We start from the raw sequence: 18173 nt of genomic DNA, 5'->3' as shown, positions 1-18173 counted from the left end.
TTACTCAGCAAGACGGGGAAACAAAACAAACAAACAAAACTTAAACAAAGTATTCATGTGCCTGACCTGTGGTGGTGCAGTGGATCAAGTGTGGACCTGGAACACTGAGGTCACCAGTTCAAAACCCTGGGCTTGCCTGGTCAAGGCACATATGGGAGTTGATGCTTCTTGCTCCTTCCCTTATCTCTCTCTCTCTCTCTTTCTCTCTTTCTCTCTTCTCTAAAATGAATAAAAATAATTTTTAAAAAAGACTAACATAAAAAGAAGTATTCATGTACAAATAGTGATCTACTTACGACCTATGCAACTTACGACCATTCGACTTTACGACCACAATCACTAGCCATGACTGCTCCGCGTCTGGCAGTGCAAGCGTTGCCCAGCTGGGCATACGACAGTGCGAACCAGCTTCCGGCAGCACTACCATCTCTACATGCACCATTTCAACTGTTATCCCAGACTCGGTACAGCAATTTGTGTTTTGTGTCTTGGATATTTTTCATCAAACCCCTCCCAAGATGTCTACCAAGAGGAAATTATCTTTGCAAATATTAAACCAGTTGTACTGGTAATGCAGGGTTTTACTTAAACCTGACAAATGTAAAAATAAGAAACAAAATGGTGTAGAGATGATACAAATGGCATGAAATGAACAAAGAAAATGATGATAAATAACAACAAAAGAAAATTATGATAAAATATGACAAAGATTTTTATAACATCATTTCACAGTACTGTACATATAGCCTACTCAACTTACGACCAAATTGTGTTACCACCGGTCTGTCGGAACCAATTGTGGTTGTAAGTCGAGCACTAGCTGTATAGAGTTAGAACCCCTATTGGGCTGGTTTGTGGTAAAACAATTTCCAGGGCTTTGCTAATTGGATGTAAAGGAAACAAAGTCAAATATACAATCAGTTCTCTCTCTCTCTCTCTCTCTCCCACACACACACACATTTTACCACAACTAATAAATAGAAACTACCAGATACTTCAGGACAGCCCATTTTCCTACTATGTAAATTCAGCTTCCGGAACAGAACATTTCTGCTTTTCTTGCAGAGGTATTTCAGAAAATGTTAATCTTGGTTCCCACATTAGACTGAATGCTTCCAAATTAAAAGTTTCCCACAGGAAAAGAATTTCACAGGGAATTGTGAGGCTGGGAATCATCTGAAACGCCACCTCACTTGGTTTTCATGTGTTCAGGTTTTTCACTGTCCCCCCTTCATCTGAATAAAGCAGTAAAAACACACTGATTTTCATAAATCCAAACCCAAAAGAATCTGCGGGGGTACTGCTCTGAAGCTGTTCATTCACAGCATCATTCATCTTCATCAGGGACTCTGAAATCAGAAACCCCTGCATGGGAAACCAGGCTTTATTTACACAAGAATTTGCAAATGCCCTTATCTTCTATTTTGCAGTCTGGGCTCATTTATCAGAACTCCAACACCAAACTGAGCACCCAGTCTCTTCCATCATCACCTGGAAAATTGGGCAAGGGCACACTAATGGTGCTGAAAGATGGTGCTGCCGCTGCAACACAAGGTGGTCTCTCCTCTGTCTTCTAGCACACAATCAGTGCCTCACCATACGTCACCACAATGAACCCTCAGAAAGCGTCTACTGTGATTAAAACATGGCACACATACTCTAAACATATGAGTTTACAAAAGCACCCTTCACAGTAGCCAGTTGTTCCCAAGCTTCGCACTGTAGTAGTTATGGCAGAGAGCCTGCAAATGCTTAGAAAGCACTCTCCAGACTACTAATGTCCTGTCCACATTTAAGTGGATTTTAGATGCTATTGTGATTATTAAACTATAATGGTAGTATAAAATGGTTATTAAGTTCTTAGTGGATCCCCATATGCATTGTATTCAAACGAGAGACTGAGAAATGGTTTCATCCCAAGAGCATCCCTCCTTTACGCATTACATTCTTATGCATTACTCACTTCTTTCAGCTCCCAGAATGTGCTACAACACACAGCTTCTCACCTCCAGACCTTTGTACAAGCTGTCACTCAGCCCAAAACACTTTTTCCCATCCTCTTCTCAAAGCTAAGCCCTAAAATTATTTTAAGGTTCCACTTAAACGTTTTTTCCTTGGAGAAAGAAGCTTGATACTCTCTGTATATTCCCATAACTCTAAACCAGCATATCTCTTATTATACTTTATTATGAACATGTATCCTCCCCAACAAACTAACATTTGTTCATCACCACATTCCAGGTGCCTAACACAGTAAGTGGCATAGAGAAGGCAGTCAACTATTCAGTGCTCATATTCTTAATAAAAGCCAAAAGGCAAAACAGAACAGTCTGGGGAATCTCTATACCTTAAAAAGACCTTATTTATACTAAAAGTCTGGGAGCTTCTAGGTTGAGATATTTACTCAAAGATTATCAAAATAAATTAACATTCCTGATATATAGAAGACTTTTTAACCTTCATTCATCCCTAAATCATTCAAAGTGGGCCAGCCAATGCCATATGGAGACTTTTTTAAAATCACATTTTCCCCAAAACATGACATTAACACACACACACACACACACACACACACACACACACACACACACGGCTTCATTTCCTCTTGCTCTTTTATTAATTTCTGATAAAACACTGACTGCATGAACCACCAGGAGCCTGGAGCCCTGAGGGACAGAACATCCCCGGCCTCAGAGGAGTGCACTGCTGGGTACTTCAGAGACTGATTAACAAGACTTTAAGGAAGAAGAGTGTGGTGCTTGCATCTGTTCTCTGAGTAAGTGGATGACTACTTTCCAAGTTCTGAACTCCAAAAAAAATGAACAAAACAGTTCCAAAAGCTATCGTTTGATCTGAAAAGATTCCTAGAGTTCAAAATAATTGTACCCAAATTGTATAAAGCCAAATGTGCCTGTAAAAGTAAGCTAGAGAAAAATCTGCATTTCCTCAAACTTTAAGAGGGCAAAAATATTTTTGTAGATTTTGAATAAATCATTCTCACCCTGGCCAGTTGGTTCAGTGGTACAGTGTCGATCCAGTATGTGGAAGTCCCAGGTTCGCTTCCCGGTAAGCGCCCATCTGCTTCTCTACCCTTCCCCCTCTCCCTCTCCCTCTCCCTCTCCCTCTCCCTCTCTCTTTCTCTTTCTCTCTCCCAGTCCCTCCTGTAGGCATGGCTTGATTGGTTGGAGAACATTGGCCCTAGGCACTGGGGAGGGTTCCCTGGAGCATTCACCTCAGGTGCTAAATATAGCTTGGTTGTGAGAATAGCCCCAGATGGGCAAAGCATCAGCCCCAGAGAGGGGTTGCCGGGTGGATCCTGATAAGGGTGCATGTGGGAGTCAGTCACTCTAACTCCCCTCTTCTCACTTGGAAAAGAAGGGGGGGGGGAAACCATGTCTAGTGGCAGGTAAAATGTATTTAATGCATTGGAAAAATATGATACATATATATGAATAAAAATATAACTAGCATATTGTTTTAAAAAATATCTCACCCAAAACCTTGAAAGGCTCCCAGATCTTTTTGATAGAGTGGCTCCCAACAAACCTTCCTCTGGACCAGCCCTGGCTCTGCTACTAGATGTTCACTTTGAACAAGCCACTTTACCTCCCTGAGCTCAACCTCCTCATATATTAAAACAAGATGCTCGGGCTAATAATTTCTACTATTTCTCTAGTTCTAAAATGGTGTGATTCTATCAGGGACATTCCATAGTCCCTCGGATATGAGGAACTCAAAAGAATTTCTAGTGTTTTGTTTTATGGAACATTAAAAAACAAAATGTACAGCTAGAACTAAAATTCTTGGTCTTTCAGAAAAATTGCCTCGAAAAAGCCCTAAGTTTTTTTTAACCCTCCATATATATTATATACTAATACTATATATAATATAAATACATAATATATGTTAATAAAATATTCAGCCACATCAGTTCCTTGAGGGCTGATAGCAACAATAAAAAAATATAATGCTGAATCTTTCGATTGTCTAAGTGAGGCTGGAGAAACAACTTTCAGTCCCAGTCTACATTCTAATTAGTTATATAACACAGAATAAGTCATGTGGCAATATTAAGCCTTGGGCTCCTCACATACAAAACAAGATGGGTAGAAAAGGTGCTCACCAAAGTTCCTTCATTGTCCTAAGTATGATGACTCTCCAATTTTGGCTTTTCAATTCCCTCAGCAATACTGCCCAAGGATGCAATACTTGCTGATGTTAATGGCTGGGGTCAGTGGTTGTGTATGTCTCAACCTTCTACCTATTCTAAGCAAGGGCTCCCTGGGGCAAGGAGTGCACCTAGTGCCTCTTCTTCTCTATTCTCCACACTGCCTACAAATTATCCTTGTAAATGCACTGACAGTTCAACACTTGTACAGTGAACTGCTGCACAATTTACACTCTCACCTAACCCCTCGCAGGAAGCATGGGGAAGCAAAGAACAAGCAAAGGAGAAAGAAAAAATATATGTAAACACATGAACGATAAAAAGGAATCCTGAACTTAAAAAAGTCTTAGCATCTTCCCAAACAACTGGCCAACATGAGAGCCCATTTAGTTCAGCACAGAGTGGTGGTAGACCCTGAAGTCTCTTTATGGAATCTGAGCTGCTATTATTACACAAGGCTAAAAATGACTGATGTGCTTATAAAACAACAGTCTGGGAAGAGATGCACCAGATTTAAATTTGCAGGGAATCAAACACTCAAATCCATGCAGGACCTTTTTCCAGGTATCATTTTCATATATCCTCTCAACACATTAGGGCCTGTCTTACTCCCCCAGGCCATGATGCTTAGAATTTAGGAAAGAATAGGTAATATACCATAATGCTTCTGTGGAGACAAATTATGAACACTGAGAATCAGTGACAGCCTTTGCCTGGAAGGAAATGAGTCAATGTTTCATTAGTAATCAAGCTGTCCATTTTTGAACAGTGACCCAGAAATTCAAGGCTGTAAGTTTTAACAGCGCGAGCTAGCAAATCAGACACTACAATCATTACATACAAATAGGACTAAAGCAGAAAAACTGAAGTCAGAGAGGTTCCTGAGGTACTCCAGGATGACTGAGGTTTCAGAAGGGGCTAGCTGCGCAGTGAAATAATTCCTCCAGGAAATGTGTCTGGCTTCTACAACAAGAACCAGCATTTCAAAATCTTAAAGGAACAGGTGATTAAATGGCTATGGCTCTCCCATGGTTGAGGCAAGAGAATCATAACCACTGTCAAATGTTTTCCAAACAGAATAGGCAGCCTTGATTTACTCGGGATAATTGGGGGTTTGGCGATGTACTTCGTCATCAGAGGAAACAGCAGTAAAGGACGTGAGCTAATTTGGGGTAACTGGGCATCTGGCTAACAATACTGGCTCACTCAGGATCCCTGACCTGAACTGGATCGGGCCAGTGAGGTGCTGGACAGAGATGTGAAGCTCGGATACCTGACTCTCAGTCCAGAGAAGGCCCTATGTTGTGGGTGAAAACTCACCCTGTTCTTAAAGTGTTGCTGCTTTCCTGTCACTCTGCCTATCCCAGTCCATTCTTCCTGCCTCGGAAATTCTTGAGTTATGACTGTCAATGATGTCCACAAGCCTATCTGGCTGCTCTGTTCTGGAAGCAGCACAAGAATCTACAGTCAAGTCCAAAAAGGTGTGATGGGGACACAGGGAGGAGGTGAGTGCCCCAGCTGTCCCCTTGTCTTGTCCCCAGGTCTTACCCCTTATCCCTCACTCCTATATTCTACCTACAAGCATGCCAGCTAAGGAATGACTTTTAAGGCACTTGTCTGTTGCTACAAAACCAGATTAATCCACATACTGGGTTAGTAAACCTCATGCAAACTGACATATAGGCAGAAGGGAGTGACCAAGATGTAGAAAAGTTTCAAAACTATGTCATTGAGAAAAAAAATGAGCCCTGGCCAGTTGGCTCAGTGGTAGAGTGTCGGCCTGGCGTGCAGGAGTCCCAGGTTCAATTCCCGGCCAGGGCACACAGGAGAAGCGCCCATCTGCTTCTCCACCCCTCCCCCTCTCCTTCCTCTCTGTCTCTCTCTTCCCCTCCTGCAACCAAGGTTCCATTAGAGCAAAGATGGCCCGGGCGCTAAGGATGGCTCCATGGCCTCTGCCTCAGGCACTAGAATGGCTCTGGTTGCAACAGAGGAACAGCCCAGATGGGCAGAGCATCGCCCCCTGGTGGGCATGCCGGGTGGATCCCGGTCGGGTGCATGCGGGAGTCTGTCTGACTGCCTCCCCGTTTCCAACTTCAGAAAAATAAAAAAAATAAAAAATGATGAAGATGTTGGTAATGATTCTGTCAGGAAATAATAGCGCTTTCACTTCCATCATTTTACCTATCCACCTCCTAAAGCAGGGGTCTCAAACTCACGGCCCACCGAACAATTTTGTGCGGCCCGCAGACTAATCCAATAATATTTTGAACTTCGTGGATTAGTCAGCGGGCTGTACAAAATTGTTCGGCGGGCCGCGAGTTTGAGACCCCTGTCCTAAAGCATCAAGAGTATGTTCAAATTTGTAACCCTAAGTTACCCACTAAAACTCTTCTGATTTTTGTCCTCTGTCCCAGCTGCTCTCTTGTCTGAATCACCATAGTTCTTAACATCTATGCTGCTATATCGAGCAATTACAAATGGTTTTATTTTTATACATATGTACGCCTCGTCTCCCCAATAAGATGGTGAGGTTTCAGAGGACTGCCACCATGTCACATACTCTTCCCAATACCCACCACAGTACTCAATTACAGCAGTTGGCTCAAACAACACAGTGTGATGAAACTTAAACTCTTCCTTGAAGAGTTATAGACTGAATGTTTGTGCTCTTCTCTACCCCCACAAATTTGGATATAGAACCCACTTCCCCAATATGATGGTATTTGGAGGTAGGACCTTTAGGAGGTAATTAGGTAGATGAAGTCATGAGTGTGGGGTGCTCACTATGGGATTAGTGCCCTTATAAGCAGATAAAGTAACCAGAGCTCTCTCTCCCTACCATGTGAGGGTATAGTAAGAAGGCTGACATCTGCAAACCAAGAAAGTCCTCACAGAGAACCAAGTCAGCCGGCACCTTGATCTTAGACTTCTCAGCCCCCAGAACTGTGAGAAATAAATGTTTGTTGTTTAAGCCACTCAGTGTGTGGTAGTCTGTTATAGCAGCCCAAGCTGACTAAGACAAAGAGTGAGGATCGTACAGTGCTTTGGAGTCTATCTGACTTTCAGTATTCAGGATATAAATTTATAACATAGTAACTGCAGGAAAGTGGCCTGAATCTATAGAGACTCAGTACCCAAAATGCTACTGTTCTCTAGAAGTCCTAACCTGGTTATTTTCTCATTAACACCTACTTACCTTCTCCTCATACTTGTGGGAGGAAAAAGCATTGGTTATAATATTCCAGTTGGATGTATTCACTGAGTAATATCATCTGTTACTTAAATAATGCCTTTATTAGTCTTTGCTTTCACTTTTCTTTTATAAAGGCCTTTTCATAAAGATCCAAGTAGGACATGTTTAGGAGAGGAACATTTTAAACAGAATATAACTGTATTAACAAGGACAGGCTGAAGGCAACAGTATAAGAATCAGTGATACATTTTTGGACACAAAGGACAAAGTGCTAGTGAAGATTCCTGGCAATGGCAAAACATAGACAACTTTGGGAAGCCCCAGAGAAACTATGGTATACCTTAAATTGGGATGTAAAGTAAAACGTAGCTAATACAAATATGGAAACAAAATTCCCACATAATACATACACAGTGGGGTGAAGGAGACCATAAAATTCATTCCCAACTACAAAATCCCTAGGTACGGATGCTGAGAGGAAGCTTAATGAAACTTCCATCATACACACACATTTATGCTCGCTTAACAGAGAAGACAGTACTTGGAAATTTCTAGATAATCACATTTTTATCACATTCTGATATTCCCCGCCCCTCTGTATCCAATCTTGATAAAAGACGGACAGCCAATATTTAAAATGAAGGATTTAATTAAGCTACTCCAGATCCTGAAAGAGAAGTATTTCTGATCCTGCTTAGTCACAAGAACAAAAAAGGGGGCAAAATAATTCCTAAATGAATTAATAGTGCTGACACACCACTATGAGACAATAAGAAAGACACTATACACATGATTATGGTTAACCTGGGAACTGTGCTAAAAGACGTCTAGTTCAAGTAATGTCTCTTTGTGCCAGGTTTGCAGGCCAAAATGAGCTGATTTACTTATTGGCAGTTACCCAAGATAGGCAAAAAAACACAGGCCTAGCCTAAGCACCACCCTCTCTTAACACTGAAGTTTATAAAAGTTCCAACCTAAAAAATAAAAATTAGTGAAAAGCATATGGGAATTCTGTTGTTATATATCGACAAGAAGCTGATAAGCAAGATATCCCTTATGAAAAATTCCCAAGGAACACTTAACATACTTGTTTAAGAGGATGTTTCAAGGATATGTGTCACTCACTTAGGAATGATACTGTTGAAGGTCCAGATCTAAGTCCTCAAGGAAACCTCACAGGACATATACCTGGAACTTGTTATACAAATATAAGGTGCTATGTTTAATGGCCTGTGGCTCTGCTCTGGCTACAACATTTATCAGAAGTCACTGAATCTGACCCTACTCGGGTTCACAGCTGCCTCAAATCTGTCTGGACTTGCTCATCTTCCATTAAGAAGAAGAGAGAAGTTTCAAGTTTTTTCATTCAGTTTTCTCCACTAAAGAGCATTTTAAAGGACAAGACCCTCTATCCCCACCTTCACTGCTCTCGTCTTATATTTAATCTGCAGGAATTACACTAAGATGTCAGGTCAAAGGCCACTTCCAAAGAATGTGGCATTAGCCAAGCCTGGACCCTGTACACTCATGTGGCTTACAAGCAGGTTCAATATCCTAGTATTCTCTGAGCTGCCTATGCCTACCTAATATTACTGTCTGAATTTTAAAATCAGGAACTATATAGAGTTTTAACAATATCCCTTAGCTGAATAACCACCTTTCCTATTCTTTCAGATGTTCCACATTTCCTTAATAGAAGGTCCTGTTTGAACTACCACTTTAAAATAAGCAATTTTCCCCCATTTTACTGGTAGGCAAATTGAGACTCCGAGTGAAAGCACATTTCCTAAGAGGTCAGCTACCTAAGAGTTATGTGACTATGGGCAAGTTATTTAACCTTTCTGAGTTTCCACTATAAAACAGACATAATAAGACTAAGTACTTTACATGAGGACTAAAATGCATGTAAAAAATTTAATTGAGCACAAAGTCTAGCACATAGTAAGTGCTTGATAAATATTAGCCAGCAAAATATTCTTTAACTTGTCAAAGATCTGAGTGGCCACAGGAATTACAGCTGAGACTCAAGTTTATCTGATATAAAATCCTATGTCCTCTCCACGTCACCAGACAGGGCACTTCCAAATGCCTTAATCCACTTACCAGTGGCAGACTGAGCTATACTGGAGTCTGGAGCAAAAGAAAAAAATCATTAATACTGCTCTCCTCTTTACTTAATATTTGGATATCGCCTGACCTGTGATGGCAGAGTGGATAGTGTCAATGCTGAGGTCGCAGGTTTGAAACCCCGGGCTTGCCCAGTCAAGGCACACACAAGAAGCAACTATCAGTTGATGCTTCCCACTCCCTACCCTGCCATCCTGCCATTCACTCTCTCTAAAATCATAAGTAAAATCTTTTTAAAAGAAATAAAATTTGGATATCTTTTATCATAGTGTTTTGAATTAATTTTGATTTGTGAACTACTGCATAAAAATATTATTTATCTTGATTACTGAGTTTTTTGGCACCCTCTTGAACTTTATGCCTGAGACAAACGCCTCACTCACCTAACTCTGGTGCCAGCCCCATTCACTGGCGGTTCACACTCAGTCATTTCACAGCTGACTTTATGAGACTCTTTAAGAAGTCCAGGTTAACCAACTGATAATTAATTATATGGCTTCCCAAAGAACTGTGAAATAATGTGATAACAATATCAATTATGACCACAGACTTGAGTTATGTATTACACGGTTACATACGGTATACATACCAGCATGCACTAAGTAATTCATGAATAACTCCTTAAGCATCACATTAAACACACACACACACACACACTCTCTCTCTGTGAAAGGTAGTGAGCCAAAAAAGCAGCATTCTTCATTTGATGGTAAAGATAAAAGAATTATGAAAAGGTGGCCAGGCTTTTGCTAGCACCTGCCAGCAAAACTTGATGTGCTGCTCTGTTAAACAAGGAACCTCACCTGAAAGAACTGTGAGGGCAGAGCCAGCTTCAGCAGAGCAGGAGGAGAAAGGGACTGGGCAGCTGGTGTTTCTCCCAATACACCTCTGATCTACACTGCCCCAGAACAGCGCTGGGCACACTAACAAGGTACGTGAGAGGGGAAAGGCTGCCAGCCGTGACTGTAAAATGCCTTCCTAGGGGAGCACCATCACAGCACAAACACCGCTGATACCTCCTCTGCTCTGAGCCAGCTCTGGAAGATTCGAAGGGCCTCTGCAGACCCTGACTACACAGAAACCTATTTACAGGACAAAGCAACTCCTCCAGTTCTCTTGGGTGGTTTTAGGAGGCCTGGACCACCACCTTTACTACCTAATCCTAACAAGGAAAGTCAATAGTCATTAATAACTAATGTTTCTTATAGCTAGTAGACAAATTTTAGGTAAAATGTGACACAAAGTTGTATTTTATAACATATTTATAATGATTTACTTTAAAACGTTGTTTTTAGTTAGCTACTTTGGCAGAAAGTGGGGACTCTCAAATGTGACCCCCAATCCACAGGAACCTGTGTAACTTGTGGTGTCTTTCCACTACTTAACAAACAGTTTCCTAGTTACCTTGTTAGGGGTATGCAGATCATCTTGTAAGACTACTTTATAACTATAATTTTTATCATCAAAACTACTAGCAAGTAACATACAGGAACAACTCTACTGCTTTTAATAATTATAAACTCTGGACAAAATATTGAAAGTACCAGAGAGCAGCACTGGCTGGTGGGCTCGGTGGTAGAGCACAGCCTGGTGTGTGGAAGTCCAAGGTTCGATTCCTGGTCAGGGCACACAGGAGAAGCAACCTTTTGCTTCTCCAACCCTCCCCCTCTCCCTTTTCTTTATCTCTCTCTCCCCCTTCCACTGCCATGGCTCCACTGGAACAAGCTGGCCCGGATGCTGAGGATGGCACCATGGCCTCCACCTCATCCACTAAAATGGCTCTGGTTGCAACAGAGCAAGGGCCCCAGATGGGCAGAGCATCGCCCCCTAGTGAGCTTGCCAGGTGGATCCTGGTCAGGCACATGCGGGAGTCTGTGTCTCTGCCTCCCTGCTTCTCACTTAAGAAACAAAAAGTACCAGAGAGCAACCAAAAGCAGGCAAAACTAGAAGGGATATGGGCCTCAAAAAAAGAAAAGCAAACTATATAAAACCTACATGCACACAGCTTTTTCCCTGAAGATGTCCCCCAGGCCATGTAGCAGAAAAGCAACAGAATGCAAGCAGAAAATGGACTGGCTGAGCAATCCAAGGAGTCTGGAACTGTCAAAACATCTGGAAGAGCCTGGAAAAGACAACACCACAGAGGGGGTAGTCCTAAAATATGCATGCAACTCCACTCAATTCCTTAAATGATTCCTGACTATGCATGAAAAAGATGATATTTAGGAACCCAAGTAGAAAGCAAGAGTTGGAAGGCTGAAAGGCTGAGCATGGTTCTAGGGAGTGGGAGGTTTGAATTCAAGTGCTAACAAATTGGAGGTGCTAGGGAAACACCCCGGGTTTTGGGAAACACCTTACATTTCCACTGAACCTCCTTAGGAGTCATACATTGGGAGTAAGACTCATATCCCAGGACTAAGACTTAAACCATTGGACTAAGGGCAAAACAGACCCACCATAGCAAAGCCTAAAACCAAGTCTTCCATAGGATCAAGGTAATCTTCCAGTAAATGTAGCTGCCTGCTAGAACAAAACTCAACATTCTTTAGTGGAAGATAAACTATCAATATAAGATGCATCACCCACAAGGCCTAGTAAATAATAAAAACTACCATAAATATGAAGTAAAGGAAAACTGTATCCATAGTTGAGAGAACAAGTTATTGATAGAAACACACCTAAAGACAAACCAGATGTTAAGAATTGGCAGATAAGAACTTTAAATAATTATGATAAACATGGCATGAAAATAAACACTTTATGAATTTTACAAATCATAACATCATCCAGGCCCTGGCTGGTTGGCTCAGTGGTAGAGCGTCGGCCTGGCGTGCAGAGGTCCCGGGTTCGATTCCCGGCCAGGGCACACAGGAGAAGCGCCCATCTGCTTCTCCACCCCTCCCCTTCTCCTTCCTCTCTGTCTCTCTCTTCCCCTCCCGCAGCAGGGCTCCATTGGAGCAGGGATGGCCCAGGCGCTGGGGATGGCTCCTTGGCCTCTGCCCCAGGCGTTAGAGTGGCTCTGGTTGCAACAGAGCGACGCCCCCTGGTGGGCGTGCCGGGTGGATCCCTGTCGGGCGCATGCGGGAATCTTTCTGTCTCTCCCCGTTTCCAGCTTCAGAAAAAACAAAACAAAACAAAAAAAAAAACATCATCCACACCCAAAATTCTAGTGAACATGAGTTGCTCATGATTTTTAATCAAACTGGGATTTGGAATGGTTTATATTGAAAGTCTGAGACAAACTACTTCAATGTGATTAATGACCGCTAAACTTAATTATATAGTTACACCTCCCAGTAGGACATGGGAGAGAATGAAATGTCTCATCTCTCTGTAGTGAGAGGGCTTTACTAAGATCCGACAACAGCTATTTAGAAGCAATAATTGAGTTTTATGCAAGATTACACAGGTTCTTCTTGTCTGGCATCCCAATCTAATCAAAGACTGATTGACTACTTAGGCTCCTAACAGTGAGAAAAAAAAATAGTTAAACTGTGTACAAAACTAACTTTCACAAGTACTTATCCTCATCCCTCAATGTGATCTTATCAAGGATTTCTATAATTTCTGTAAACAACCATTATATTTTAGCTGAATCTGTTTTAGCAGCATTATGCTCTTGAAACAGATAATCAGATACCTGTTACTTTAAAACGTTTTTCATTAATTGCCACTCCCCCCCCCAAAGGAATTTGGCTTTAACTTTCTTTTCTTAATCTACTAAGCAATCTTATGAATAAAAAGATAATGATATGCCCTGCATTTCTGATGTAATTCTTATAAACCTTCTAAGTGTTCTAATATTCATTTACAATTTTGTGAAAATAATATTTACTGAACAAGCTGGATTACCTACCGTCTTTCCCCAGGGAAAAGGCAAAGTTGATGAAGAATATTGAAAGGTCTGCTAAGTAGATGTTATTTTTGCTTAAAAGTTTGCTTAACATTCTACAGAGATTGGCATGGGATTGTAGGGATGCCTGACTTAGCCTCCCTGATACTGTTCTTGCCTGCTTTTCCTGTGTCCACTTATGCTGACACTGACCTCCTACCAACGCTAATATGACTTGTATAGAGGCTGAGAAACACTCTTTTTGCCCAAGTTTTGTTGTTCGTATTTGTCTCCCAAAAGGATGGCCTCACTTGTTTTTGTTTTTTCTTACTTAGATCATTCTCAGGGAGCTGTTTCCCTCACAACAGGCTTGGAGGACATCTGAGGGACCCACCCAGAACTAGACCCATACACAACCCATCCCATCAACAATTAACCAGTATCCAGGGACAGATTTTGGGCAGCTCCGTTTATGTCCCCCACAAAGTGAGTTCCCTGTTCCCTAGCAGTGCTTCTGCAAGAAAATGGGGGCGATTTTGTCTCTCTCACCTTGGTCGAAGCATTGGAGAACAGCAGCCCATAAATCTGTTTGCTCCCAAAAGTGACCCTTAGTGTCTTCTCCTAATAAGTGCTCTAGAACCATCTCTCTCCATGTCAGACCACATGTATGTAAGGCTGACTATTAAATCTATTCGAAATTCTCCTATGTAAGTCATCAAGATGAATTATCTCCAAGTACTGTAGTTTGAAAGTAAACTAAATCCCCTCCTTTTACAGTACTACCACCCTACATGCCATGTGAAGCAAATAAAATCTTTAGAGGATAAGACCAGTTTCTTAAGACAAATAGATTTTTTTAATGTAAATGATGATGTCTACTGAGCATTTCTGGTTCAAGAAACACATTACTAAGCACTAGCTACATGCCAGACATTACAACTACACAAGGATGCGTAAGACCAGGAGGAAAAACAAATACATCAACCTAGTAGGAAAAACAAATACATCAACCTAGTAGAAAAAACAAATACATCAATAAATGATCATAATGTAATGGGTTAACTATCATAAGAGAGCTGAATAATAGAATAAAGCAAGTAACTAAGACACCAGATGCCAAAAAGGGACGAAACAAGATTTCAGCAGCTGATTCTAAGGTATTAAGTTCCTTCCCTTATTATCTCCAGTTATTTCCATTCTGTGGGGGAGAATGCATCACATGTTTTGGGGTGGCTTTTTTCCAGCTAGGAAAACTAAGTAAACCCCACATAATCGGTTACATAAAATAATTCATTCCCAATGTTATCTTTATTCCAATCCAAACAACCTATTGTTAAGCCTCACTGTCATTAGAGCTTAAAATATTTTCATTTCAGTGAAGAAAATTTTTTCTGACTTGGGGAAACTCATGTTTATGACATTAAAGAACCTAGACTCTGGTCAGCATGAACTTGATGGGAACAAATGTCATTACTGTCTTGATGGTATTTGATTAAATGTCCAGAGAAGAAACAAAAGCATTTTGGATAAACTCCCTTAAAAAGTTTATTAAGCAAACACCTGTACCAAAGCAAAAAACAAAAAAACAAACAAAAAATATATATCTCATAAAAGTATTAAAGAAGATAAATTTCATATTATCAAATCTTATTTTCTATGATATAAACAGAATGAGCACATATTCCTATAAAAATTTTTCAATTGAGGCCCTGGCCGGTTGGCTCAGCGGTAGAGCGTCGGCCTGGCGAGCGGGGGACCCGGGTTCGATTCCCGGCCAGGGCACGTAGGAGAAGTGCCCATTTGCTTCTCCACCCCCCTCCCCTCCTTCCTCTCTGTCTCTCTCTTCCCCTCCCGCAGCCAAGGCTCCATTGGAGCAAAGATGGCCCGAGCGCTGGGAGTGGCTCTGGTTGTGGCAGAGCCACGCGGAGGGGCAGAGCATCGCCCCCTGGTGGGCAGAGTATAGCCCCTGGTGGGTGTGCCGGGTGGATCCCAGTCAGGCGCATGCGGGAGTCTGTCTGACTGTCTCTCCCCGTTTCCAGCTTCAGAAAAATACAAAAAAAAAAAAAATTTTTTTTCAATTGAGTTAGAAGAAAAATAAAGATCATAGGATATCTAGAAAAGCTATTTACTATTGACTTTTTTTTTTAGAGAGAGATGAAAGAGAGGGAGAGAGGGAGGGAGGGAGGGAAAGAGAGAGAGAGAGAGAGAGAGAGAGAGAGAGAGAGAGAGAGAGAAAGAGAAAGAGAAAGAGAAAGAGAAAGAGAAAGAGAAAGAGAAAGAGAAAGAGAAAGGGGTGGGGTGGAGCAGGAAGCATCAACTAGTAATGCTTGCTTCTAGCATGTGCCGTGACCAGCAAGCCTGGAGTTTCAAACCAGCAACCGCAGCGTTCCAGGTCAACACTTTACCCACTGCAATACCACAGGTCAGGTGAAAAGCTATTTTTATGAGATCATCTCACAGGCTTCCTCAAACAAACAAAAAATATGGCTAGACTAGATGGTTGGAGAAAAAGAAAAGAAACACTCTTGAAAACTAGCCTCTGCTTCATCCTTATTCTTTTAAAACCACATGACAGTCACCCACAGCCCTGCCTCACCCCACCCTCACAGGTATGTGTGTGTCCTCTTCCAGCACAGTCTCTTTCTGAATGTGTATACTACCAAGGAAGAGTTTCATACTGTCATATCCGTGCATACTAAACAGAATTAAAAGTTAATATCTATCTAGTTTAACTTAAACACAAGATCATCACTAACATGTTGACGAGTGATTCTACAGGTTTGCCTTAAACTGAAAAATGTAAGAGAATGTACTCAGTATGTATTAACTAGCCTAGTTAATTAAAAACTAGCTTAGTCTTTCAAAATATTCACAGAAAAGTCTTTTCACAATGAAAAAGATAACAACAAGGCAATAAGGAGTTCTTATTAGCCATTCATATCATAATCGCATCCTTCCATCCTCATCCACACAAGAACTACATAAGAAAAGTTAGAGAGCCCATAATATTTCACAGAAGTATTGAAAATAGAACTGAATTTTGTCTAGTGTCCTACTGAGGGAAAATAAAATTTGTGACGAAAAAAAGAGAAAAACTTACTTGCAGTATCCTGTCCCATTGTGGTAGGTAACACATATTCCTTCATTTACACAGGGCTCATAACCATCCCGACACTGCAATGCTAAAAATAAAAACAAACACACATTAGAAATAAGTCACTAATCATGACCCTCAGGCATCAAAGAAATGTTATCCTGTCTAAGTCAGCATTCATTACCCATAGCCAGCCTGATCTGGGTTTCCTTTTAGAGTTTTAATCATTTTATTTTCTTTTGGCATCTGAGGTCATAGAAGCATGGAAGCACATTCCAAATGTCTTCTCCCACTAAAACTGCATTGTAGTCTTGAATGATGCTTTTAATTATCTGTGCCTCGATCTCTCCAGCTGTTACTTCCCTCTCTCCCAATGATCCTAGGGAGATTCAAGCTATAACAGCCGTGACATGCCATGAGTGCCTTGGAATTTGGATACTTCAGATGAGTAATGTAAAGATGCATCAGTGCATATTTAGGAGTACCTGGGCAGATGCTAGGTCACCATAATATTAATTACTTAAGCCTTCAGGTGAGGTTTCCAAAAAGGCCACTTGAAGAAATAATCGGACACATCCATAATATTCATTCAACAAACTGTAGTATGCACCATAATGTCCTAGTATGCACCAGACATTATATCATGTATATTAGGACCCGGAGAAAAAAGAACTGGAATACATCGAGAAATAAAACATAATCTTTAACTTGAAGAAGAATAGACCATGAACAAAGGTTACAGAGGAAAGGGATAAAAATAAAGAAAATGAAAAAGTTCATTTAAACATACAGATAACATAATAATTCTCAAATTCTTGAACCCCAGTCCCTTTACAGGGCAATGAAAAAGCCCTTCATCACCTTGAATCCCTCCCAAAAACAGACTACTCAGAAATAAACAGCATAGTAGAAAGTTTCATTGATTTAAGCCAAAAGAGGAGGAAAGCTATCCAAAGTCTGTCAATCATTGCTATATAATTAAAATACCTTGATTGTTTAGCTTTAGGAGTTGACAATTTCATCACCAAGATGCTTATTATAATTCTAATTACTGAAAAGGCAAGACAGAAAGAAACCTAGCTAAACAATAGAAACCAGAATGAAAGAAAGTCTATGAACTTTTTCTGGAAGATTATTAATTTTTTTTTTATTTATTCATTTTATTTTATTTTTCAAATTTTTTTATTCATTTTAGAGAGGAGAGAGAGAGAGAGGAGAGAGAGAAAAGGGGGGAGGAGCTGGAAGCATCAACTCCCATATGTGCCTTGACCAGGCAAACCCAGGGTTTTGAATCAGCGACCTCAGCATTTCCAGGTCGACGCTTTATCCACTGCGCCACCACAGGTCAGGCTACTTATTCATTTTAGAGAGGAGAGGGAGAGACAGAGGGAGAGAGAGAGAGGAGAGACAGAGAGAGAGAAGGGGGAGGAGGAGCTGGAAGCATCAACTCCCATATGTGCCTTGACCAGGCAAGCCCAGGGTTTTGAACCGGCAACCTCAGCATTTCCAGGTTGACGCTTTATCCACTGCGCCACCACAGGTCAGGCTGGAAGATTATTAAGATTTCCATCTCCTAGGATGGTTCATACATAAATACCCGAAAGCAAAACTGAGAAGTCTCCACTGTGTTTCCGCCAGCCACACCACTCTGAACAAACTGTGCAGTATCGGAGGCTTTAGGCCTGCCCTCCCTGGGCATCAAAACCAGCTTCTTATCACAGCAGGGCCCAGGCATTAGCTGGATGTTAGAGAAACTCCA

At 41.2% G+C, this 18173-nt stretch overlaps 1 protein-coding gene across 1 annotated transcript in view; it reads right to left on the bottom strand.

Annotated features, from left to right (window-relative positions):
• Positions 1-18173, bottom strand: part of NOTCH2 (notch receptor 2) — a 185005-nt gene that overhangs the window by 119767 nt on the left and 47065 nt on the right. The window contains exon 2 of the mRNA XM_066377289.1: positions 16421-16502. Coding sequence (XP_066233386.1) covers positions 16421-16502 — 82 coding nt within the window. The remainder of the gene's footprint in view (positions 1-16420; positions 16503-18173) is intronic.

Source organism: Saccopteryx leptura, chromosome 3, assembly GCF_036850995.1.
Source record: "Saccopteryx leptura isolate mSacLep1 chromosome 3, mSacLep1_pri_phased_curated, whole genome shotgun sequence".
Taxonomy (NCBI): domain Eukaryota; kingdom Metazoa; phylum Chordata; class Mammalia; order Chiroptera; family Emballonuridae; genus Saccopteryx; species Saccopteryx leptura.
The sequence above is the reverse complement of the archived record's forward strand: the minus strand, read 5'-3'. Positions and strand labels throughout refer to the sequence as shown.